At 42.8% G+C, this 24949-nt stretch overlaps 1 protein-coding gene across 4 annotated transcripts in view; it reads left to right on the top strand.

The window, feature by feature from the left end:
- MPP7 (MAGUK p55 scaffold protein 7) overlaps positions 1-24949 on the top strand; it is a 306784-nt gene that overhangs the window by 98683 nt on the left and 183152 nt on the right. For 3 of the 4 annotated variants that reach the window (XM_046012744.1, XM_046012743.1, XM_046012746.1), the window contains one exon: positions 18272-18390. In XM_046012744.1, the coding sequence (XP_045868700.1) occupies positions 18272-18390 (119 nt within the window). The remainder of the gene's footprint in view (positions 1-18271; positions 18391-24949) is intronic. The other variant, XM_046012745.1, reaches the window with a different exon arrangement.

Raw genomic sequence — 24949 nt, 5'->3', positions numbered from 1 at the left:
CCTGGGAGGAAAGGATGAAGATGATGGCAGCTATTCCTTCAGCAAAAGACTGTTCTGGGCGCTTTTGTACTTTATGTCATTACGGATCCTGGTGGCACAGGATAGGTGCTAAGAACTCATTCTTCATCTCTGTTGACTGGTGTCATCCTATGAGAAACACCTGTTTCTCTGTCTACAGCACCATGTGTACAACCAGCGGGTCTTCTTGTGTTTACTTGGTTTCTCTTGTACTTTTCTTCTCATTAAGGCTAGTAGTGCCTGTCAGTCTGTCCATTACGTACCATTAATAGCCTGAATGTAGGATGATGAGAGGTAAGATTTAAGTTGCTGTTCTGCAGGGAAAGTGGAAATCCAGATAAACTCTTTGTTTGGCTTGGCCTAACTGCATGTTAGGTTTAATTTTAATAAAATGGATTTAAATTTTAAATTTAGTAAGTTTTATTAAATTTCATTTTTTATTAAATTTCATTTATTTAAATTTATTAAATTTAAAAATTTTTATTAAATTTAAATTTAATAAGTAGTGGTGCAATATTATAGATATTGAAATCAATGAAAATAAATCCTATCATGCTATTAAGTACAATAAAGCAAATATAGTAGTACTTTACCTTTAATACCTAACTGTTCCAGGCTAGGAGGCTCTATAACTGGGTAAATGTAGTGTAAATGGAATTCGTTTTTCTAAAAGACCATTATAAGCCATAATTCGTAAGTGTTTTCGAGGTAATTTTCATTTTGCTATGGCTTTATCTTGTGGTTGAGTACTTTTAAGGATCAGAGTACAGGTGACCCTTAATGGGGGTTGGGGCACCAGAGCCTCTCCCCAACACAGTTCAAAAGAACGTGTTTAACTTTTGACTCTCCAAAAACTTTACTAATAGCCTACCGTTGAGCAGAAGCCTTACCGATAACACAAACAGCCAGTTAACATACTTTGTGTGTTGTATGTGTTCTGTACTGTATTCTTAGCTGGGGAAAAGAAAATGTTGTTGAGAAAGCCATAAGAGAAAATGCATTTACCGTAGTGTGCTGTTAAAATAATTAATTAATTAATTGATTAAAGATTAAAAAATCCGGGAATAAGTGGGCCCGTGCAGGTCAAACCGTCTTGTTGCGGAGTCAGCTGAATTGTTACACTCGCTTTGGTGGGGGGAAGACCCTCTGTGGACCCCAGACTGCGAACACAGAGCTAATTCCAAGTTGGAATATGTTCACAGCTTAGAGGTAGCTTTAAAAAATGAGGGTTACGTACAGGTGGATTCACGTGCCCTCTGTTACCTCATCCCTGATACTAACAGACTTTCAGGTAATTGTATAAAATGCCACTAACAAACTGTACTATTACAACTGTTTAAATTGCTTTGCATATATAAAACAGAGCTTGTCAAAGGCTTTAGTAAGTTATTTGCAGTTGGGGGAGTGTGAAAGAACGAGAATGCTTCTGTCTGAGTTGTATTAAGGTATTTCAGTATAGGTCCTCTTGGAAATGAAACATGCTTTAAATGAGAAAAATTGAATCCTGTTATGAATGGCACCGAATAGTGCTGATTACTTTACCTTTGACAAAGTGGAAAATTTAAAGCTTGGTGTATCCCATTTTATTAATATAATAAAATTTTATAGTGTTGCTCTGGGCGTCGATATATGTCCTTTAGTGTTTATTAGCCCTTGGTTATAGTTAAATGTTTTGGTCCCGTGCCTGGCCATACTGTACAGAATGCAAATATCAAAACTAAGAAAAATACCAAATAAATATGTTTTTCTTGTTCTCAAGTCCTTTTCCATAGGATTTCTAAATATTTTGGTTACTTATACGATCTAATATGGTTGAACACAGAGAACATCTTTTTTTATCATTTAACATAGGTTTATAGCTTCCCCAGACTTGTTCTAATAATGAAGCTATGAGGGATATGACAAGAATGGTGATATTAAATTTCTCTAGACTAACAGTAAATTTTTCCATTCTGATGTCAGGAATGCGGAGCATCTGGAATCTGCAGGAAGGGTGAATTGTTCACTGCGGGAACACTTTCATCAAATTCTGAGCCGCTTACTCTCCTAGGAACTACTACTGTCCTGTACAGAATATTATATTTTTACAGAAGCAGTTTTCTGGAACTGGGAAATTTTTTCACTTTACAGTTCTGTATTTTTGTACAATTTCATGTTTAAGACATATTCTTGAGGATTAATGTCACATTTTAGCCTTAAATTTATTGTCTTTGGTCTAATAGCCTAAATTTGTATTTATTCAAATACAGTGAAAAAGCAAGAGAAAAATGAATTGCCCTCAACAACAATGCCCTCTATAAGCTATTAAATAGCTATTAAATAGTTTATAGAGATGGATCGATGATCTATACTTGGTCATCTTTTTCCTTGAATTTTCAGAGTAGCTACAATATGTATCTCGGTGCCTTACCTTGATTGTGGCATAAATGTATTTCTCTAAAAGTCGAAGAAAGGAATGTGTGACGTTCTCTATTTTGGTTAAAACATTTCTCAGGTTGGGAGTCATGGATCATGCTGGGTATTCAAAATGAGGATAACTTGTTATAAATTTTCTGTGCTTGGTTTTTTGTTTTAATTTTAGCCTTTTAATTTTTCTTAGCACAAACTTTACCTCTATTTAGCACATTTTTTATTCTGAATTAGAATCTCCTGATGTGTGTGTACACACACACACACACACACACACACACAAACACACACACTTTGTTCCTCATGTTTGGGTCTAGTGTTGCTGATTCTAGTGCTGGGTTGGTTTGTATGCTAGGAGGTATCACTACCTAAGGTATGGGCCAGATTCTTGGAGAACACTTTGCATTAGTTCTTTTTGGCTAGTGCCCTCGTGTTCTGTGGATACGTACATAGGTTTCTGATTCAGTAGTTTGCTTAAAATGAGAGCTCCTTCACCCCCTCAGTTCAGTAGTGTTTAGTCAGCCTTGTACATATCTCACCGAATGTTTGGTCATCAGCTCCCCCTAAACATGGCGCCGTGAAGTTGCGTCTCTTCCTTCCAGACTTGGCTTTGTTACTCAGGTACATGGGGACATGGTTTTCCAAAGGTGTGGACAGTCTTCGTATCCTGTTGATCCTTTAATCTGCAGGTTCCTTCCTCTACTGCTGAATATTCTCCCCTCCCCCCAGCCACATGCCTCCCCCCAGCACCTTCCCATCTTCTCCATCCTCTCCATCCTCTCCGATGAACGGCAGCCATGTCTCCAGGCGGACTGTTGGGATGTCCTCCTTGGACAGTGGAAAGCAGACAGTGGAAGTAGCTGCCAATCCCTTCGATAAGGCCCTCCAGTCACTCGAGATTGCAGTAAGCATTATCATTTTCATTTACATATCTACATTAGCAGATAGGAACCCTCTTCAGTCCAGTCCAAGTTAGCAAAATCAGAGTTCCCGCACATCCTTTGTCAGCCTCATTCTCTTCAGGTTTTCTGAACCACAAACTTTTGGATAAGTTGGAGGCTTTTATTTTTTCTTTGCCCCTGGATTGGTTTTGATGTAGTCCAGACGGTGTGTCTGTCCTTGACAGTTTTCCTGATGAAAAGATCGGTCTCTGTTGTTTGACAAATGTGAGAACTCTGCTGATTTTCCTCTTTTCCAAAGCATCTTTATTCTTGTCTGTGTAGGAAATAAATATGTTTCCGGGTTTCTTTTTCATCTTTACTTCCTATTCCTCCCTTTCATCCATCTTAAAGATTAGAAAATACTTCTTAAAAAAAGTTTTATTTATTTGACAGACAGAGGTCACAAGTAGGCAGAGAGGCAGGCGGGGCGGGGTGGGGGGTGGAGCAGACTCCCCGCTGAGCAGGGAGCCCCATGAGGGACTTGATCCCAGGACCCTGAGATCATGACCTGAGCCAAAGGCAGAGGCTTAACCCACTGAGCCACCCAGGTGCCCCCGGAAAGAAATTTTTATTACAAAGGTGAATTTTGTGAAGTGGGTCTATACCAAATGATAAAATAAGCCTTTATGTGACTTGTTGGTGTACGTTTCTGACTGATGCAGTTTGTTTTCTGAGAATGTTATTTTTGTGTGAAGGCTCTCCTTGTTAAGTTTCAACTCTCAGAATCTTTTGTTTTCCTATATAACTGTATAACCTTGAAATGGAAGATAAAAGTTTTGTCAAGTTTTAATCATTTAAACTGTAAATAGAAATCAAGCAAGAGTTCTTGACACTTTTCTTATGAATATGTTAATTATATCACTAATTCTTTAAAAATTACAGAGAGGCCTGATGTTAAAAGGCTTAAAATTTTGTGAGATCTGTTTTAAGAAAACAACCACAGCGTGCCGAGGTGGCTCAGTTAAGCTCAGGGCATGATCTCAGGGTCCTGACATGAGGCTCTGCACTCAATGGGGAGTTTGCTTGAGATTCTCTCCCTCTCCCTTTGTCCCTCAGCCACCAAAATACGCCTGGGTGGCTCAGTGGGTTAAGCCGCTGCCTTCAGCTCAGGTCATGATCTCAGGGTCCTGGGATCGAGTCCCGCATCGGGCTCTCTGCTCAGCAGCGAGCCTGCTTCCTCCTCTCTCTCTGCCTGCCTCTCTGCCTACTTGTGATCTCTTTCTGTCAAGTAAATAAATAAAATCTTTAAAAAAAAAAGTCTTAAAAAAAAAGAACAACAACAAACACCCAACCTCTTGAGACGAATTGCACTGCTGACTGGTTTGCCACTGTCTCTGGATGTAGCCAGCGTTCCCCAAAGTTTAGTTCTACCAAAAGAATGAGGATAACAGTCCTTACAATGACAAAGTTGATCCTGTATTTAATAAACCATTTTTTTTTTAACAATCCTTCAAGAGCTAGGGGGCCAGAGCCAGAACGACTGAATACTTCAAATGGACATTTGTTGTCCGATCTGTTCTCAGTAATTCTGTTTTTATAAGGCAACACCAGTTACGTGTAGCTCGCCTTCTCCACTGTATTTCTTTTCAATGTCTAATGGGACTGGTAATCCGGAGGGAAGTGAGAGAAGTATATGTAATCACCTCAGTAAAGGGATTAATGTTTTTTTTTTTTTCTGTTAGCACTTGAAGCATTTTGTAAGATTAGTATGCAACTCTCTCCACGTGTTTAGTGTTAATGACAAAGTATTGGGTCCGTGCACTGACACGCAGTTCACATAAGCTGTTATCGCCGGAAGTTTGTCCATGAGTATGTGATATTGATGTCATCATAATTGAAGCGATCGATATTTCTTGCAGGGGTTTGTCAGATATGTTTATCTCGAACATGAGATACCTTGAACTTAGTTGTTTGAGGACAGAGTACATTTTGCCCCGTCACTTTTCTTCCCCGCTATGCCTTACTACGGAAATGTCTAGGTTGACCTGGGTCAGGAGTGTGGGGTCACTTATTTTCATTTCTGTTTAGTTCATTCTTTACTCCACAACATGGGGTCCCTCATTGCCCGTGTTTTTGCCTGTTGTGGAAAGCCTTTCTCGCCCTTAACATATTCCAGCATGCTAAACTTAAATTTTGTCATCTGTCTCCTTAATGGGCTTATGTTTTGTCATTTAATTTGAAATTTATTTTTATTTATGTATTAGAGCGTGTGAGCGTGAGGGCAATGAGTAGGGGGAGGAGCAGGGGCAGAGGGAGACAGATGCAGACTCCCCGCTGAGCAGGGAGCCCGACTTGGGCCTTGATCCCAGGACCCTGAGATCATGACCTGAGCCAAAATCAAGAGTCTGATGCTTAACCGACTGAGCCACCCAGGCGCCCCAAGAATTTATTTTTATTTAAAAAGCGCTTACATATGTTTAACAGCCAAGTGAGGAGTCATTCTCAGCTTTTCAGAGAACTCATTTAACCGCACTGCAGTCTTGCGAGGTTGGTACTGCTCTGTCTACAAGTAAAAATGGCTGCACAGACAGAGAGGTTAACTACCAGCGGCAGAGGCGGAGTTTGTACTTCTGTCATTTGACTCTGGAGTCTAAGCATCCTACACTGGGGCCTTGGTAGGTGGTGTTCTCCTATAAGACTTTTCTGCAGCCTTAGTTAATGTCTGTGCTTCCTGCAGGTCAGCAAACTGGTCCTCCACCCGGGAAGCTTCCCTCTGGTGTCATTCATCTCCCTTGGTTACACTTTCCTGGCGTCTTCGTCCCCTGCCTTCATTAAAGCGCCTGTCACAGTTACAAGCTTGCTTGTTTGTTTTCCCCGGAGTTGCCTACACTACACCTCGGGGATGAATCTATTTGCTTTTTCCCTTCCCCTCACCTTTGTAGCCCCCTCCTTATCAGTGCCTGGCACATGGCCAGCACCCAGTATTTGTAGAGTGAGGTCGGAACAGGGTCTCGGGAGTTTGCCCGCCTCCTACGCACGCCCCTTGCAATACTGTCAAGTGTGTTATGTTAAATCTGTTCGTGAAACTTGGAGGGAAGTCTGTTACCATGATTGTTTTGCCTTTCAGATAATCTCCAGGGTCCCAAAAGAGGGGAATAAGACAGCAGTAGCTGTCACCAGAAAGTTAATTATTGAGTGAATTGGGCTAAGATTGCGTGGATAGAGTCAGACTTTCAGAGGAGAGCCAGTAGCCGTCCTTGGTGGCTGGAAGGGAATTTCAGGAGAAGTCGTGAGCTCTAGGGCTGGGGAAAGGCTTATGTCCGATTATTACCCACAAGTGAAATTTTTAAGATTATGGAAGTAATGTCGATTTTGTAAAAACCGAAGCAGTGCGGAAATGTATGCAGCAAAAATGAAAGTAAGTGTTTCCTGTTCTGGTTTCTCTTCCTAAATGACACACGGATGCCAGTGGGAGGTTGGGCCTGCATATGGCCCTCGGGGCTCCCTGGAAGTAGAAGGTGTGAGTGAATAAATGAGGGATCACTGGATCAAAGGGAATGCACGCCTTCAATTTCCATATTGCCAATAACGTATACCAATTTATGACTTCCCTGCTTTCCTCATTTTTCCCTTCTCCCCATGCCTCTTTCAGCCTTTTCTTTCAGATGTGAATGCTTTCTTCCCTTCCCTGACTCTCAGCAGGTGACCACTGCTTCACAGTTGACTGAAAATACAGCCGAGGTCGGAAGGTGACTTGCCACATGTTCCCTGTCCCATTTCCCCCGTGTTCTGCCTGCCTGCTTGGAACCGCGGGAGAACCAGGCGCACTCCCATCTAACGCCGTCCGTCCCCGTCTGCCGTGGGACCGAGCTGCAGCAGCAGGTCCCTCCGTCTCTTACGTTGTCAAACTCTGTCTGTCGTGGATCAGTGCTATGACCACACAAATACGCTGGGCTGTTTTTCTTCCCCATCTTGAAAACCTCTTTACTCCCCATTCCCGTACAAACACCAGTTCTCTGGTGAGAGACCGTCAGGATTGTCCGTGCTTGTAGGAGTTGTCTGTATTTGCTTTTTCCAACATCTGTCTGTTTTTAGGGCTCCTCCTCCAGGCTTCTTCACTCCTCACGATGCCAGAATTCATAAGCTCCACGTTGCTAAATCCGATGGGTGGTTCTCCGTCCTTACTCTGCATGGCCATCAGTGACATTTGACATATGGATCCTTCATTCTTCCTTGCCACATTTGGTTTCCTAGATAATACCCTCCTGATGCTCTTCTGAGTGCTTGTCAGCTCCCCAAACCTCCACATCTACCAGTGGAGACCCCAGGCCTCAGTCCTTGGCTCCTCTTTTACGTCTACACTCGTGACCTGGAGGCTCTCCTTTAGACTCATAGCTTTAAAGACACTCCATATGCCAATGGCTCCTCAGTATAGATCTGCTGAGCTCCTGACTCCTGTTCCAGCTTCCCTCTGCATCTCCACCCGGATACCGAATAGAGACCTTGAACTTAACGTGTTTAACACTGAACTTCCCTATCACGCTGACGGCAACTTCAAATAGTCGTAGAGAAATACTTGATTCTTTTTTTTTTTTCCATACCCCTTATTCAGACAGAAATTCATAACTAGCTCTGGCTTCAATATTTCCAGGACTGGAGTACTTCCATAACTTCCACTGGCTGCTGCTTGGGTGCAGGCCCTCATCACCGTGTGTCTGGATCATGCATTGACCCTTGGACATGGTTCTCTGCCCTTGCTCCCCTGCTGTCTCTTCTCAATTCAGCAGCTGGAGTGATGCTTTTAAAATGTTAAGATCATGTTACTCCTTCGCTCAGAGCCCTGCAATGGTTCTTTCCCTCTATACTAAAAGTTAAATTCTTTGCAATGTTTGAGCTACGAGACTGTGCATGATCTGGTCCCTGATTTCCCGTTATATCATTTCTTCCATCTTCCCTTCTTCCTCCCTTTGCTTGAGTCATGCTGGACTTCTGGCCCTTCCTCAGATACTCCAGGCATGCCCTGTCTTTTAGGGGTCTGGGTTTTTATATCATCGATCCCTCTGCCTGGAATGCTTTCCCTCAGGATATTCACGGCTAACTCCGTCACTTCGAGTCTTTGCTCATTTGTCACTTCCTCACTGGAGTGCACCCAGACTCCTTCCTAATTTGTCATTGCCATATGCCAGTGGCCCAGACATGGATCGGCGTTACACCATTCTCCTTTTTCTTTTGTTTATTTAGAGAGCATAAGCTGGGGGAGGGGCAAAGAAAGTGGGAGGGAGAGAGAATCTCAAGCAGGCTCTGTGCTGAGGGCAGAGCCCAACGTGGAGCTCGATCGCACGACCCTGACGTCATAACCTGAGCCAAAACCAGGAGTTGGGTGCTCAAGTGACTGAGCTACCCAGGTGCCTCTGCTTTGTCTTTTTCTGTTAGTACTTGCTGCCGTCCACCATACTGTATAGTCTACTTCTGATGCTTACTGCTTGTCTTCCTCCTACAGCATCAGCTCCATAAAGGTAGTGATCTCTGTCTTTTTGGTTCACTGATCCATCCAAACACGTTGATCAGCATCTGGCACGTTTCAACTCAGGTGGTCAATAAATTCTGATGGAGTGAATGAATATGTATCCCAACGAATGACTGCCGGGCTTGTTTTCCCATACTTTTGCCAAGACTGGGTATTTTTAATTTATTTTTTAATTAATTAATTTGATCTCTCCATCCAGCGTGGGGCTCAAACTCACGACTTCGAGATCAAGAGGTGCTCTCCATACTGAGCTAGCCAGGCACCCCTGGGTGTTTGCAAATTTATTTCCTAAATTGGTAGGAGGAAATGCTTTGCTTGACTTTTTCCCTCATTTTTCTGTCAATTTATCCATCTCTCATTGTTAATATCAATCACTCGCTTGGTGCAAATAGTTTTTAGTAGTTTCTTTGCAAACTTTTTTTTTTTTAATGTGTGAAAATTTTAATTGTTATAAAGTCTATCAGTGATGGCCAGTTACAGTTTTTAAGTTCTTTGTATGTGAAGAAAAACATTTACCTGCAACATGGCAAAAATACTCTATGAAATGTTCTGCTAGTTTACATTTGATATATTTGATCCATCTGTAATACTAATCAGGTTAGGCCTTAAACTTTTCTCTTTAAGGAGGCTCTTGAAGGTTTTTGAGGAGGAGATTGAAATGTTGGGATCACTACAGAAGCGTAGGCGGAGCTGAGGTGAAGTCCTGAATGTGCCATTACTCGGCTCCCTGTGTTTCCTCCTGTAAAATGGAGGTAGTATTGGAACCTACGTTCAGAGAACAGTAGGTGAGGTAACCTGCAGAGCACTTCCCTTAGCTCCGTAAGCATTAGGGAGGCTTACTACTAGCACTGGCATCTGGTAATAATTATTAATATGATTTTAGGAAGCTTTATTAGTTGGTGGTAGGAAGGAAAGATTAAGCATGGGAGAGAGAGGGGCGCCTGGGTGGCTCTGTCATTGGGCGTCTGCCTTCAGCTCAGGTCATGATCCCGGGTCTCCAGGATCAAGCCCCACATCCGGCTCCCTGCTCCGTGGGAAGCCTGCTTCTCCTTCTCCCACTCCCCCTGCTTGTGTTCCCTGTCTCTCTCTCTATCAAATCAATAAATAAAGTCTTTTAAAAAATAATGGGAGAGAGAATAGAAATAGACATAATTTTTAATAACTAGCTTTTTAAGGCAAGGTGAAAACTGTAGAGGGTTTCACTGTGATGGTGGGAATCTCTCTTTACCTACAGTGGAAATGACTGTAGGCACCTGGGTGGCTCAGTTGGTTAAGTGGCCGACTCTTGATTTTGGCTCAGGTCAGGATCTCAAGGTTGTGAGATCGAGCCCTGCACTGGGGTCCGTGAGGAGTCTGCTGGAGATTCCCTCCCTCTGCCCCTGCCCATCCTTATACGTTCTCTCTCACTTGAACACTAAAAAATATTAAAAGAGTAAAATTATTATCCAAAGTCCAGTAATTTGAGTAATCTTATGAAGTAATGAAATCTTAATCCTAGAGGAGAACAACTCCTAATAATCTTCTGATTAATACATTATAACATTGAGTGAATTGTTTATTTGACATGGTTCCATTTCCTTATGGATTACGTCAGTGTTGTATACCTCCCCAACCGCGCTCAAATCACTGGCCTGTTACAGAACATACATCTTACATCAAGATAATAAGATTATTATAGAATTATGACTTTAGCTCTACAGTACTACACTTACTAAAACACACAGACACAGAGCACAAAACAAGTTGCTAAAGCGTCAAAAGTATTTCAGTCTGCGTGTGAAACACGACCACCGACCCTCTGTCACTTGCGTGGTCCAGGGCTCAAAAAGCCTCCAGAACATACTCCGACCATAAGTTGTTGGAAGTGGAGAGGAAGCATTTAGGTTTTTATCTTTAAGGAGAATGACATATGTTTGTTTTCGGTGTAGTAAGGCTGCAGAGAAGCCAACTGGTGCATTTAACTTTCAGTGAGTCCGTGGAGTTAAGATCATGGTCTGCATACGCGACGGCTCAGCGGACTGGCTTGCAGAGTGAGCGATTTAGTCTGTACTCAGATATTCTCATCAGTACATTATTTTTCATGATTTCAGACAGCCAGCGTTTGCCATCTAACCTTCCTTGGGAAGGGGAGAGTGGAGTACAATACTTCTTTCCTAAATGGCAGGCTTCAGTGACCCATTTAAGAATCTTAAAACACCTGTGCATCTCTCTGCATTTAACTCCTCTTGGCTCTAAACACCCCCTTTAGTTCCTAAAGTGTTGCTCTTTGTACTTTGTATTGTCTTCCTAGTTTTAGGCATTTTTTTTTTAATTGTTTGAAAACAGCATTCTCTCTCGCCCTCTCTTATAAACACTAGGCTTTTTTTTTTTTAAAGATTTTATTTATTTAACAGAAAGCGAGAGATCACAAGTAGGCAGAGGCAGGCAGAGAGAGAGAGGAGGAAGCAGGCTCCCTGCTGAGCAGAAAGCCCGATGCGGGGCTTGATCCCAGGACCCTGGGATCATGACCTGAGCCGAAGGCAGAGGCTTTAACCCACTGAGCCACCCAGGTGCCCCAACACTAGGCGTTTTTGAGGAGGTTGACGTTAGCGCTCTGTGGCTAAGAGGAGTGTTCTTTGTCACCTTTGAACTTAGAACTTTGACTCATGAACGTCCTCGAACCGAGCTGTTGGGTCCAGGCTTAGCGTACTGTTAAAATCAGCAAACATTGGAAATGCAAGGCCTTTGATGTAATACGATTTCTCTTTGAAAATCTGTATTAGTAACCCCTTTACCTTCACTAACCAATGATTAAATATTTCTCATTGTGTCCGCACTGCCAAACAACAGAAAGCCACACCAGGATAAAAGTGTAAAGCAGAAAGGCAACATCTGTCCTCCCCAAAAGAGAACACGCCCCCCCCCCCCCCCCCCGCCACCCGGTGCTCGCACACACTTGTATCTACGTATAGAAGATTGGGCCAAGTGTCATTTTATCGCCTCTCTGCTCCAGATCCATATTTTACTGCCTGCTCTGTGAAAGTTAAGCTTGGCCCTTTAATTATTCTTTGCAGCAGGCGTGACGCCAGGCTTTGTCTTGGGAGGTCACTAGTGGCCGCTGCAGGAGGAAGAGGTAGCCAGCCCTTCCTTATTCTGGTGTTTTTCTGCTTGCTTCTGTCCTCCCGTTGGATTGGCAGCAGCACATGTGAGAGGCATTCAGTGGCGCTGACCCCCCTTTGAGTTCCAGTGGCACCCCAGTGGACAGCTTCCTCTTGAATTTCAGCGACACCCCTCTAGGGAAGTTCCTGGTGGGTCTCTCAGGCACCCCAGAAGTCAGCTTCCCAGTCTTGACCAGCCAACACCCCAAAGCGGGGTGATTTCTGTTTGCCAGTCCCTTTCACACTTTTCTGCCCACCTGCGGGGATTATTTTGGCTTTCTAGTCCTGGCGGTGGTTTCCAACTGCCCAGGCTCTCCCCACCGATACTCCAGTGAAGCATTGGTCCCAGCCATGGTTTTCTGCGCACCGTTACCCTGGAGGGGTGTTACCTGCTGGCCCGGTGACAGTGGGCCGGCTCTGGGCCTGAGAGATCCAGCCGTCTGGTGGGTCTGGTGGTCATAATCACACCACCTTTAATGAGCTGAGAATCCTAGTGTTGGGGAGGGCGCTCCTCCTCCGCTGTTGTTTCCTTTTGGATCTTCTTCTTTAGCCCTAGGTATTCTTAAGAGTTTGCCTTACCGCTTTGTAGATAAACCTCCATTACAGATTTATATTAAACTTGCCTGGTTCAGATTACTGCACAGCTTTTGTCTCTGGATTGGACCATGGCTGAGGCAAACATACAAAGCAGAAATTTGGGGTTAAGTACTTCCTAGTCTTTTCTTCAGCTTTGCAGAGTTTTAGTGCCTTTAAAAATCTATACATTTGCAGGATTATTGGTGACTTTTCATCTTGAGTGTCCTCCGCAATGCTGCGTACCCTTCCAGGCCCTGTTTTCCTTCCTCCAGACCCTAGCTCACATCCTGCCAACTTTCATGTAGCCTGCTTTGACCTTTACTGATTGCGCTCTTCTTTAACTCGCCATAATTGTTGTACATGTTAATCAAATGAACCTTGTTGTATTTTAGTTTGCTGTTGTTGCCTTCTTTTCTCTCCGTATATAAAATCCCTAATACAAAAGTACTGCCTTTGTCTCTACTAGAACATTCTTACGAGATAATTTTTTCATATGTGTCTTTGACATTGTCTTGTATCGTGTCTCCCCAAATAGAAGGTGAGATTTCATGTCTACTATTAAAATGACCTCTCAGAGAAGAGGGAGCTGCCTCATAGTCAAGTCCTTACGAAATTTCTTTTCTTTTTTTTTTTTTTTACTATTTTTTTTTTAAAGATTTTATTTATTTATTTGACAGAGAGAGATCACAAGTAGACAGAGAGGCAGGCAGAGAGAGAGGGAAGCAGGCTCCCTGCTGAGCAAAGAGCCCGATGCGGGACTCGATCCCAGGACCCCGAGATCATGACCTGAGCTGAAGGCAGCGGCTTAACCCACTGAGCCACCCAGGCGCCCCATTACGAAATTTCTTATAGGCCCTTTTCTCTTACATAAAAATGTATTGATTGGAGAAGCCGCAGTTATTTTCCTATAACCCAAATTGCTGTTTTTGGAGTCACTGAGAATTCATCTGACAGGGTTGTTGTTGTTTTTAAAGAGAAAAGGAAGTTTATACCAGGTTAATATATCTTGAGGGGTTAAAAACCTGCGAACGTTAGAGATGCTTAGAGAGTAGGTAGGTAAGTGATTTTGTTGTGGAGATAAAAGCACAGAGGTATAGAACCGGTGGAAAAGCAACCAGCTTTACCCAGATTCTCACTGACGGCATCTCGCACACATTCAGAAGAGTGTTGAATCTCAAATAACGAGAAGTAAAAATGATGTCTCCCACCTCTACGGTGGTAGTCATGATAAGTCATTGTGAAGAAATTAAATAAAATGGTTGCATGAAATGTGCAAGTGGGGCAAACCCCAAACCTAAATTTTGATATTTGTACTTAATAGGTAATTGGGAGTGTGTGTTCCTAACCAAATTAAAGTTTAAATACTATAAGCCGGCATGGACATTTCTTCAGCATCCCTGAAAATTAATTTGCTGTTTGAGTATTTTGTCCACAACCTAAACATCTGTTTATTTTACTTGGAGGAATATACATTTTGAATCTTTACTTGGACAAATAGGAGATCATTATTTTTTTTTAAAAGACTTACTTATTTTAGAGAGAGAGAGTGAGCACGTGCACATGAGAGCGGGCAGGGGAGGGGTGAAAGGGAGAGAGAATCTCAAGCAGACGCCGCACTGAGCACAGAGCCTGATGCGGGGCTCGATCTCATGATACTGAGATCACAACTTCAGCTGAAACCAAGAGTCAGCCCCTTAACTGACTGTGCCACCCAGTCTCCCCAAATAGGAGACCATTATAAACAGGCTTGCTTTCTCTTTGGGCATATAGGATATGTATTCTGTGTTATCCAAGGTGTGATGCCCCTGGGCTAGAGGAGGTGGCATGTTCTACACTTGTTTGTACAGAGGAGCTGAGGTAGTGCTCGGAATGGAAGAACTCATAAATGCTGATTCTTAGGAGCAGAAGCTTTCAAGACATAACTCAGGTGTGATTCTCTGCTGAAGCCTTCCCTGATGTCGTCTTCCTCCTGTAGAGGAACTGACCACTTACCTTGCCTCACCACGCTGTCTGACCCTGCTCTGCACTTCTAACCAACCTGACTGTGCTTGTCCTCTACACTGTGACATCCTGAGGACAGGGATCAGGGCTGATTTGTCTTAGACCTTTAGGTCGGTGCCAGAATGGTGCACTGGAATGGAGCACTCGTAAACTTGAATGACCGCAGAGGAGTGTAGTCCCAGCTCTTGCTCAGATTTAGGTGCGATTAAGTAGGGGTAGGTGAGATTGTTCAAGATATCCCTTGTTAGCTAAACTCTCATTACTTGCTCTCTGAACATCAAGGACCAGAAACATTTGGATTTCCTAGTGGTGTTCACTATTGGAGCCCTAGGAACTGGACATAAAAAGCACCTGTAAGAACAGGGACCCGGTTTTAGCCATGGACTGAGCTGGTTTCTGGGGCCTTTCTGATGCCCTGGAGAGGAAGTGATGGTCCTTGTTACCTCCATTGAGGCCATTTGCCTGCCCTCCTAACTCTCCTCAGCCTCTTTTCATTTCTGATTGGCATTGTCCTGTCTCTTCTGGCGTTGGTGTAGCTACCAGATGTGGGAGCTCAGGAGAAGTGACTGCTGTCATCACAAGGGTGCAAAATGAGAGTGGTGTACAAATTAGGATTGCATAAAGCTAGGAAAGCCCAGAAAACTCAGGTTATGAGCTGTTGCTAACAGAGAAATTATTATTGTAATGTAAGCATCATATGGTTTATTCCCATAAAGTTAAGCGGTACTTGGATAAAGTTAACACCTTCCATATGTAAAAGACGAGGGTGGTTTTCTTTCTGCGTATGGTATTGGGTCCAGTGGAATGTATTCGCTAGGCTGTTGTTTTGACTTTGTACCATTGCAGTGGGGTTTTCATTCCAGAGGAGACATATTAAGAAAAGAAGAATATACATGCATATTTTATCAAATGCCTGTTCTGTGCTAGCCATGGGGCTCAGTGCTGCTATGGGCATCGTTCCCTTGAATTCGTAACAAGTCCTATTTACCACGATGTCTCCTTTGGTTTTAATTGTATTTTGAGATAATTGTGGATTTACGTGTTGTAAGAAATAATACCGATCCCGTGTCCCCTTGACCCTGCTTCCTCCAATGGTAACTAACATCTTGGTGTAACTATAGTAATCGCAAGGGGCTCGTTGTTATCACTGATGTATTCCATTACCCTTTATCAGGTTTCCTGTGTCACATGCATTTATTTGTGTATACGTACATGTTTGTGTATTTCCTTTTCTGTTCAGTTTTATTACATGTGCAGATTATCATTTCCTTTTCAACAGGCTAAGTTATGTGAAATAACTGAAGTTTAGACCAGATTTGAATCTAGGTCTGTTTGACTCAGACTTCTGCTTTTTCTTTCTTTTTTTTTTTTAAAGATTTTATTTATTTATTTGACAGAGAGAGATCACAAGTAGGCAGAGAGGCAGGCAGAGAGAGTGAGAGGGAAGCAGGCTCCCTGCCAAGCAGAGAGCCCGATGCGGGACTCGATCCCAGGACCCTGAGATCATGACCTGAGCCGAAGGCAGCGGCTTAAACCACTGAGCCACCCAGGCGCCCCGACTTCTGCTTTTTCAATCATAGTAATGATGGGAGCGCCTGAGTGGCGCCGTTGGATGACCATCCAACTCTTGGTTTTGTCTCAGGTCATGATCGCAGGGGTTGTGAGATCGAGCCCCGCATGGGGTTCCATGCTCAGCGCGGAGTCTGCTTAAGACTCTCTCTCCCTCTAGGCCTATCTCCCCTTCTCTAAAATAAATAAATCTTCAATAAAATAATAGCAATGATAATAACAGAAATAACAACAATGGCTGAAGCTCACCTTGTTACATCTGAAACAGACTACCATGTGTCAGGGCTGGTCTACTATATTGCCTCATTTAACACCCCCCCCCCCCGCCCACCCCAACGACTAGACCTCATAAATGATATTATAGTTGAATGAGTATCATTAATTAAACTAATCATATTACCAAGAAATAAGGAGTTATTTTTACTGCTCCTGAACTCAGTAATAAAATACTGAAACTCTACCTTCTTTCTACATCATTTTCAAGTTGAACCTCTGACCTTAACCACTGATGTTGGCAGTTGTCTTTACTTTAAGTGTGTGTGTATTATGTATGTGAGTAAAGTAAGACCTGTATTATTATACATTGAATGAGGTTGGGACACCTTAAAAATGTTTTTACGAAATTATAAATAAAAGCTAGTTTAGGCAAAATGCCAGGTTTTTAAGGGAATAAATAAAAGCCATCAAGAATACTTAAGAATGTAATAGGGAGAATTTTTTTTTTCTTTCCTAGAGTATTATGGTTCTTTTTGGCCAAATGCAGGCCTAGGAATGTTTGCGTTTACTCTAACCTCTCAAGTTACAGGTCCAGCTTTCCAAGCAAAAGCTGGTACGTTTGGTTATGAATTATCGGTGATTATCAGAATATGATAATGCTTTCGGAAGACAATAGACACACTAATCCACAGGCCATGGTCTACGGTTCTCTGCTGGTTAAATATCCTGTAAAGCTGTCCCTCCGATGAACAACAGCACTTATTCAGCTCAGGAATAACAACAGCCCCGTGTGTTGTAGATCCCAGGAGGTCCTGGTGTTTTTGTAGACAGCAGACAGAAATAAGAGGAATTTTGTCCTTTTTACCTCATGTAATCCCCCTGGAAAGTGAAACATGGGCTAAGAGTTGATACTGACTCCTGCCAGGTCACCTCCCTGAAGAGTCCCTGGCAGGCACTGTCGCAACTTTTCTTGGACCGGAGTCTGACGGCTCCTGAAGGAGATGGACGGTTTATGCAGTAGGCTACTGTGGGACACGGCGCTACTGTCTACCCCAAGGTAGCTTGTAGTGAGGAGGGCCTCGAGTAACCCACGTCTTTCCCCTTAACTCTTTCAGAGGGTATCACGTACGCCCAGATTAGAGTCCAATTTAAACTCCATTCTGTGTTGCTTAGCTTGCTTGATTCATTTAAAGATTTTATTTATTTATTTGACTAAGTGAGAGAGCACAAGCAGGGGGAGCAGTAGAGGGAGAAGCAGGCTCCCCGCCGAGCAGGGAGCCTGATGTGGGGCTCGATCCCCGGACCCTGTGGGATCATGACCTGAGTCGAAGGCAGACGCTTAACCATCTGAACCACCCAGGTGCCCCATTCTTGTTTTAAAAACAGGTGACTGTGATGAAGCAACACCAAGGATGGTTTAATCTGTCTTACTTTCTAGACCTTAATTTTGGATGTTAGATAACACAAATGTTTTCGAAGCTGTATATTATTAGGAACTATTTGGAAACCACAAAACCTTTTTTAATGGACCACTCTATCAATTTTCTGCTCTTCTAAGGAAGTTTTTCCTATTCATGACTCATTTCACTCTTTGGCAAACATCGAGGGGAATGTAATAACGATTAAGGAAAGGAATGTATGCTTTTTCTTCTTTTTCTGAAAGCTTGTACACATTTTCTGTCTCGGGTGATGTAAACTCGGATGCCTGGTAGAATGTTGACAACTGAAAGGTAAAAACTAGCCTCTTAATACTTAACTTGTTTGGGATTTAAAAATCAAAAAGGTTCGTTTTCTGCTTGAGAGATGTGTTTTACTTGATGGCCCAGAATGCAGATCCAGTAAAAACGACATGTTGCAGTCGTCATTTACACACACCTTAAGCGAAATTAATGAGCTCACCCTGAGATTACGCTTTGTGTTTTATTTTCATTTTATAGGTCTGTATGAGCTGTTGGCTGCTCTGCCAGCCCAGCTGCAGCCACATGTGGATAGCCAGGAAGACCTGACCTTCCTCTGGGATATGTTTGGTGAAAAAAGCCTGCATTCACTGGTAAAGGTAAACCACGCTGATGTCAGATTCTCTTTGCGGAGAAACATATGGAAAAATATTTTGAGCGCCATCTAGTAAACCAGAGATCAAATTGTTGCTGTCTGAAAACAAAACAGCCTTGTTCCATTTCCCTGACGGGCGTGGAAGTTGTTAAAGATTCCACCAAAAATACATAGATGATTTCACTTAATGGTGGTGATCTGGCTGGGCGTACTAATGCGGCTGGCATGGGCCTGCCCTTGTTTAGAAGAAGAATATGAAATAGTAGCAGGAAGGTTTAGACGCCTTATGGTCAGCGTTTGCGAGCTGGAATTTAACTTAAATAAATAAATGTTCACAGCAAAAATTAGAAGGACTGTATTTTCTGAGGTTAAGGATGGCAGCAGTTCAATGGCCACATTAATTTAAAATAATTTCCTTTAACAAAGTCAACTGAAATCCAAGCCAGCTATTTCTTTCTTGGCACAACGCCATGGAAATGGTATTTTGTGTATAAATACGCTGAAGTAAAATACGAATCAAAACAAGCTTCTGGAGACGGTTTTGGTAAAGCATCATGCCGTGGAAATGAGCAGCCACCAGAAATGAGATCTTGCCACACAGCCATGCTGGGAGTGATCAGAACTCTTAAAATAGTAAAATGAGAACAAGAAGCTTACTGGAAACTCTGCCACTTTTGCTTCTGGAAATATGAATTGCATTTTCTTTCATTTAACTCAAGCTTGAAAAAAAAAATGGTGAGCCTTGCTTGAGTCTGTAGGAGGTGGACACCTCTGGTTCCTTGGCGCTGTGTGGACCAACACTGAGGTCAGCTAAATGCGTTCCACGGTTGTCTGTCATGAGAGAAGTCTGTTACAGATGGGTGCTATTTGAAAATGGGCCACTTCTGGGGTGCTGTTGCTTCACGGGATAGAAGGATTCTTATGACATTTTCTTTCCCCCTTGTCAGATTTACTGAAATTCATACGTCTTGAGCAACTCTCAAGAAATGAAAATGTTGAGATGTGACATTTTCCTAGCAATCCATGTAAAGACTAGAGTCCTTTAGTTAGTTATTATATCCTTGCCAAGGTCTCTTTGTGTTCTGAAAATTTTTTGGTTGTTGAGTTGCTCTGTTGGGATGTGTTAGAATTGGCTTGAGGGGCATCTGGGTGGCTCAGATGGTTAGGCGTCTGCCTTCAGCTCAGGTTATGATCTCAGGGGCCTGGGATCGAGCCCCACATTGCTTCTCCCTCTCCCTCCACTGCTCCCCCTGCTTGTGCTCTCTCACTCTCTGTCATATAAATAAATAAAATGTTAAGAAAAAAGAGATGGCTTGAGATGATAATGGATGATGTTCAGAATTTACTGAGGCAATCACGAACACATTCTTACGTTGAATGTATGGAAGTTGTCTAGCTCTGGATTTGTTCCGATTAATTTGATCTAGAAGGAATAAAATGTTTGCAAATGACATTGTCACCCCCTTAATCATTAAATAAACATGCCCCAAACAATGCACACATGTATGTTTCTATTTTTGTAATGTGGCTACTGTCTGTTTCCTTCCTAAAAGAGGGAAATTATAGTATCTTTTGACAAGATTGTTTGTGAGTTCCAGATAAAATAGTGAAGACCTCAGTTCTTGGATAGTTAATGTAGGTTAGGCAAATATAAGCAGGCATTAAGTATTGAAAAAAATTAATTATTATAGCATGTGAAGGGCCAAAAAGTAGTGACAGAGATGGGTATTATTTCCAGTAAAAGAACACTGTTTTTTAAAAAAATTCTTAGTTACACTAGTTCTTGAGTTTTAAGCATAGGTGGTTTTTCAAAGTAAATGCAAATAGTCAGTGGTCAGAAAGCATACAGTTATTGGTATGTGGTTTTAGAAAAGCAGTGAATAAATAAATCGATGTTGCCACTGTTTAAATAGCACAGTAGCATGTGTACTGTTGCAAGTTATCTTTCAGTAATTGCTGTCAAGTGTACTTTTAAAATAAGGTTTACTGTGTCTCTCTAGTCCGTTCTCTGTTTCTTACTTGTTCTCCCCACTCCAAGCTTCGATCACATGCAGACGTCCACTGTGTCCTTTGACTGACCCATTCTATTCATTTTCAAGTATGTAAATCCCAAAGTGCCTCCAGGAGGCAAGCGCGTGGGATCGCACTTTAAGCAGCTGGAACAATCCTCTCAACTGTATTCCAAGTGCTTCTATTGAAGGTTGGAGGAGAGAAGCCTCCAGCTTTTGTACATAAATCTCGGTAGAGCAAAAGGAATTGGAAAAGATGTTTTTAGAGTGAATCAGAGTGTGCTTTGATGTTAGACTCTTTTGCCGGCAGTTGAAGCTGCTGGTGTGTGATTGAAAGATGGGTGAAGGAAAAACTTGATTTTATTCTAGCACAGAATTTTCACAATAGTTACCTTAGTTTATGATTTAAAAAAAAAACAGTGGTTGTTAAATCATCAGGGTTTTTTGTTTGTTTGTTTTGTTTCTTAAGATTTATTTAAGAAAGAGTAAGCGTGAGCCAGGGGGAGGGGCAGGGGAGAGAGAATCTCAAGCAGACTCCCGCTGAGTGCGGAGCCTGATGCAGGGCTTGATCTCACCACCTTGAAATCATGACCTGAGCTGAAACCAAGAGTTGGATGCTCAACCGACTGAGCTACCTGGGCGCCCCATCATGGTTTTAAATACACGTAACTTTCTGGTCTGATGTAACATATACTCAAGGAGGGGCAGTTTGGGATTAGAGTGTGTGACAGGTATGACATGCCACCTTAGGATGTGTGCCACACTCTGACAGGCAGACTGCAGTTATGACTTGTCACTGGAAAGGAAATACTATGATCCTAGAGAGTGTTTGCTGTGGATATGTATTTTTTTTTTAATATTTTATTTATTTGACAGAGAGAAATCACAACTAGGCAGAGAGACAGGCAGAGAGAAAGGAGGAAGCAGGCTCCCCGCAGAGCAGAGAGCCTAATGTGGGGCTCGATCCCAGGACCCTAGGATCATGACCTGAGCCGAAGGCAGAGGCTTTAACCCACTGAGCCACTCAGGTGCCCCGGATATGTATTTTTTTTTGAAGAAATTTCTAAATTGAGGAGTTGAGTAATCAAAACCATGAGCATGAGGGGCTCCTGGGTGGCTCAGTTGGTTAAGCATCTGCCTTCACATGATCCCAGGGTCCTGGGATTGGGCCCCACGTTGAGCTCCCTGCTCAGCAAGAAGTCTGCTTCTCCCTTCCCTGTGCTTATGCTCTCTCTTTCAAATGAACAGATAAAAAAATCTAAAACAAACAAACAAACAAACAAAAAAACAAAATAAAAACAAAAAACCATGAGCATGAGATTTCAGAGGTATCCAAAGAAAGATGGTACAGATAGAAGACCTGAGAAATGTCATTTGTAAGGAGTGGCAAGACAAGGCTTATGTATTCATGTAACGTGGTGAATGTGATCAGTAAGCAGAGAGCCACGTTTTGGACCCGTCATTTGCACATATGCACAACCATGAAGCATACAGTTTGTGTTGCAACCTCATTTCTAAATTTATCTTCTACCCTCGTTTTTTTTTTCCTGTTGAGATTTCTTGACTTTATTTCTTTGTGTTGTTTGTATTTTTGTAATCCAGTTTATTTTAGAAGAAGATATGGCATAAAGATGTAGTTATTTATTTTAAATAAGGTTGGGACTTTTGTTTCCTCAAATTTTTGTTTGTATTTCACAATTGTGTTGGACTACCAGCATCAGAGTATCAGGTTTTTAGTACTTTTTCAATAGTTGCATATTTTTTTTTACCCTTTTGAATAGTTTTATGTATGTGTATGGGCAGGAGAAAAAAAGGTAGCAGCCCGAATTTTATCCTTGTTTTGGGGATTCTGAAGTATTTCAACAAGACTCAAGTTGATTATTTTTAAAAACGTTCTCTTGATATAGTTTAATTACTGTATTTCTGTGATTTCAGTCTTAAAGGAGTCATGGTAATGCTCAACCAGACCCTTATCCATTTAGTTATGTAATTTTAACCTTTTATTTTCCTTTTTTTTTTTTAACTAGGCTCCAGGCCCAGCATGGAGCCTAATGTGGGGACTGGAACTTGGTACTCTGAGATCAAGACCTGAGCTGAGGTTACAAGTTGGACGCCTAACTGACTGAGCTACCCAGGCTCTCCTTACCTAATGTTAACTTTCAGTGATTGTTTTAGTCATGTTGTCTTTGTTGAGTTCTTACTATATGCCAGGCACTGTATAGGCCCCCAGGACCACTGTTGCTAGTTGAGCAGCTGCTAGCTTGCCGTCAGCAGTCTCCCAGAGGGGTTGTAGATGATGGGATATGCAGTTGAGATATTCTGTGAGAGGTCATGTGTAGAGCTTTGTGTAAGAGCATAAGGTGGCCAACTCAGCACTGACCTCAGGGGCTCATGGGGGATTTGATATTTTTGTGCTGAAATCTGAATGTGGAATAGGCATTGCTCAGATGAGAATTTGTGAGGGCTGGGGAGCTGGACACAAAGAATGACCTATACAAGCACCTGGAGGCAAGAGTGGGCATTGTGCCTTTAGGATGGAGCCTGACAGGTTCTCTTGGCTGGTACACGGAGTAGGGAGGGGTGTGGGAGCAGGTGCAAAGTGTGGCGAAAGAAGGTAAGCTGAGACTTACTCCATTTTGTTTAGATTTATTTATTTTAGAGCAAGTAGGCGTGAGAGAGAAAGAGCCAGCCTGGGAGAGCATGAATGAGTACAGGGAGGGGCAGAGAGAGAGGGAACCGTTAGCAGACCTCTCACTGAGCATGGATCCCTGCATAGGGGCCAGTTTCAGGACCCTGAGGTCAAGACCTGAGCCGCAATCAAGAGTTGAGCACTTAAGGACTGTGCCACCCAGGGACTCTGGGCCCAGACCTCTTCTTGAATGGCGTTGACTTCATTCCAACATAGCAGGAGCCACTGCGTTGAAAGGTTTAAAGCAGGAGAAAGAAGATATCAGACTTGTGGTTTTTTTTGGTTTGGTTTTGTTCTAAGAAGTTGTAGTTGCTATGGAGATGGGATGGGACATGAGATTTCCAGGTCAAAGATGATGGTGACAAAGTTGGGGGAGAGGGAAGGTGATGTTGGTTTTGAGAAAGGGAGGTGGATGCTGAGCCCGCCCTCACCAGCAGGCGGGGCGCTTGTTGACATACTGAAACTCCTCCCCCTTGTTTGTTAAACCTCAGCTCCTAGACACCCTATCTGCTAATCCAACCAGAGGGCTGGTGCCAGGCATCAGGGATTGGAAGAGGGCTCTGGGAGACCCGTACAAGCCCTGAGGTACTACTTCTTCTGTATTTTGAATATCTCTTCTTCGGAAGAAAAGCGATTGTAGTTTTATGTTTGTTTGCTATTTGGGAGATAACTAGGAAGAACTTCCTGCTGTATAGTTGGACACCTGGATCTTGAATTGAGGATAATTACGTTCTAGGTTGGAGATCATAGATTTGGGAGTCAGGTGGCCAGATAAAATACAGGGCATCAGTTTGATTTGAATTTAAGGTAAATAATCTTTTTTTTTTTTTTTTTTTTTTTTGGTGCAAGTAGGAACTATGCTGTATTTATATTTCTCTTTGTGAAATCTGGCAACTCTAAGTGGGGTGCCATCAGTATTTAGAGAGTAATGGGTTTTGTAAGAGCTTTATTGAGATCTATCAGACAGTCTACCCATTTGAAGTATACGTGCAGTGGTTTTAGGTGTCTTCACAAAGTGGTGCGACCCTCACCATAATTCTAGAATGACCTCATCACGTTCCAGAAAAACCCCTCTACCATGTCATTCCCTAATCCCTGCCTCCTCCTACCCTTCCTCACTCCCGCCTAAGCAACCACTCATCTGCGTTCTGTCTCTCTGTGTTTACGCACTGTGCACAGTTCTTGGACATGGGGTCACATAATATGTGGATTTGTGACCGGCTTCTGTCACTTCACAGATCCACGTGATAACACATGTCGGTCCTTCATACCTTTTTATTGCCCAGTAGTATTTCTGGATATACCAGTTTTGTGTATCTTTTTATCCAGTATTGGACCTTTGGGTTGTTTCCACCTATTGCCTGTTTTGAATGATGCTGCAGAGAACATTCACATACAGGGTTTTATGTGGACATGATTTCAGTTCTGGGGGGTACATGCCTCGGGGTGGAATTGCTGGGTACCTGATGACAGTGTCCTAACATGGCTCCACAATTGTACATTCCCGTCAGCCGTGTATGAGGCTTCTGATTTCTGTATCCTTGGCAACTCTTTTTTATTTTTTTTAAAGAATTTATTTATTTGAGAGAGACTGTGCACGGAAGCAGGGGACAAGTGACGGTGGGGAGTGGGGGAGGGATCTCAAGCAGACTCCTCATGGGCACAGAACCTGACTTGGAGCTCGATCTGATAACCATGACCATGGTCATGACCGGAGTCAAAATCCAGAGTCGGGGGCACCTGGGTGGCTCAGTGGGTTAAGCCGCTGCCTTCGGCTCAGGTCATGATCTCAGGGTCCTGGGATCGAGTCCCGCATCGGGCTCTCTGCTCAGCAGGGAGCCTGCTTCCCTCTCTCTCTCTCTGCC

Source organism: Meles meles, chromosome 7, assembly GCF_922984935.1.
Source record: "Meles meles chromosome 7, mMelMel3.1 paternal haplotype, whole genome shotgun sequence".
Taxonomy (NCBI): Eukaryota; Metazoa; Chordata; class Mammalia; order Carnivora; family Mustelidae; genus Meles; species Meles meles.
Note: the sequence above shows the minus strand (reverse complement) of the source record. Positions and strands in the feature narration are given on the sequence as shown.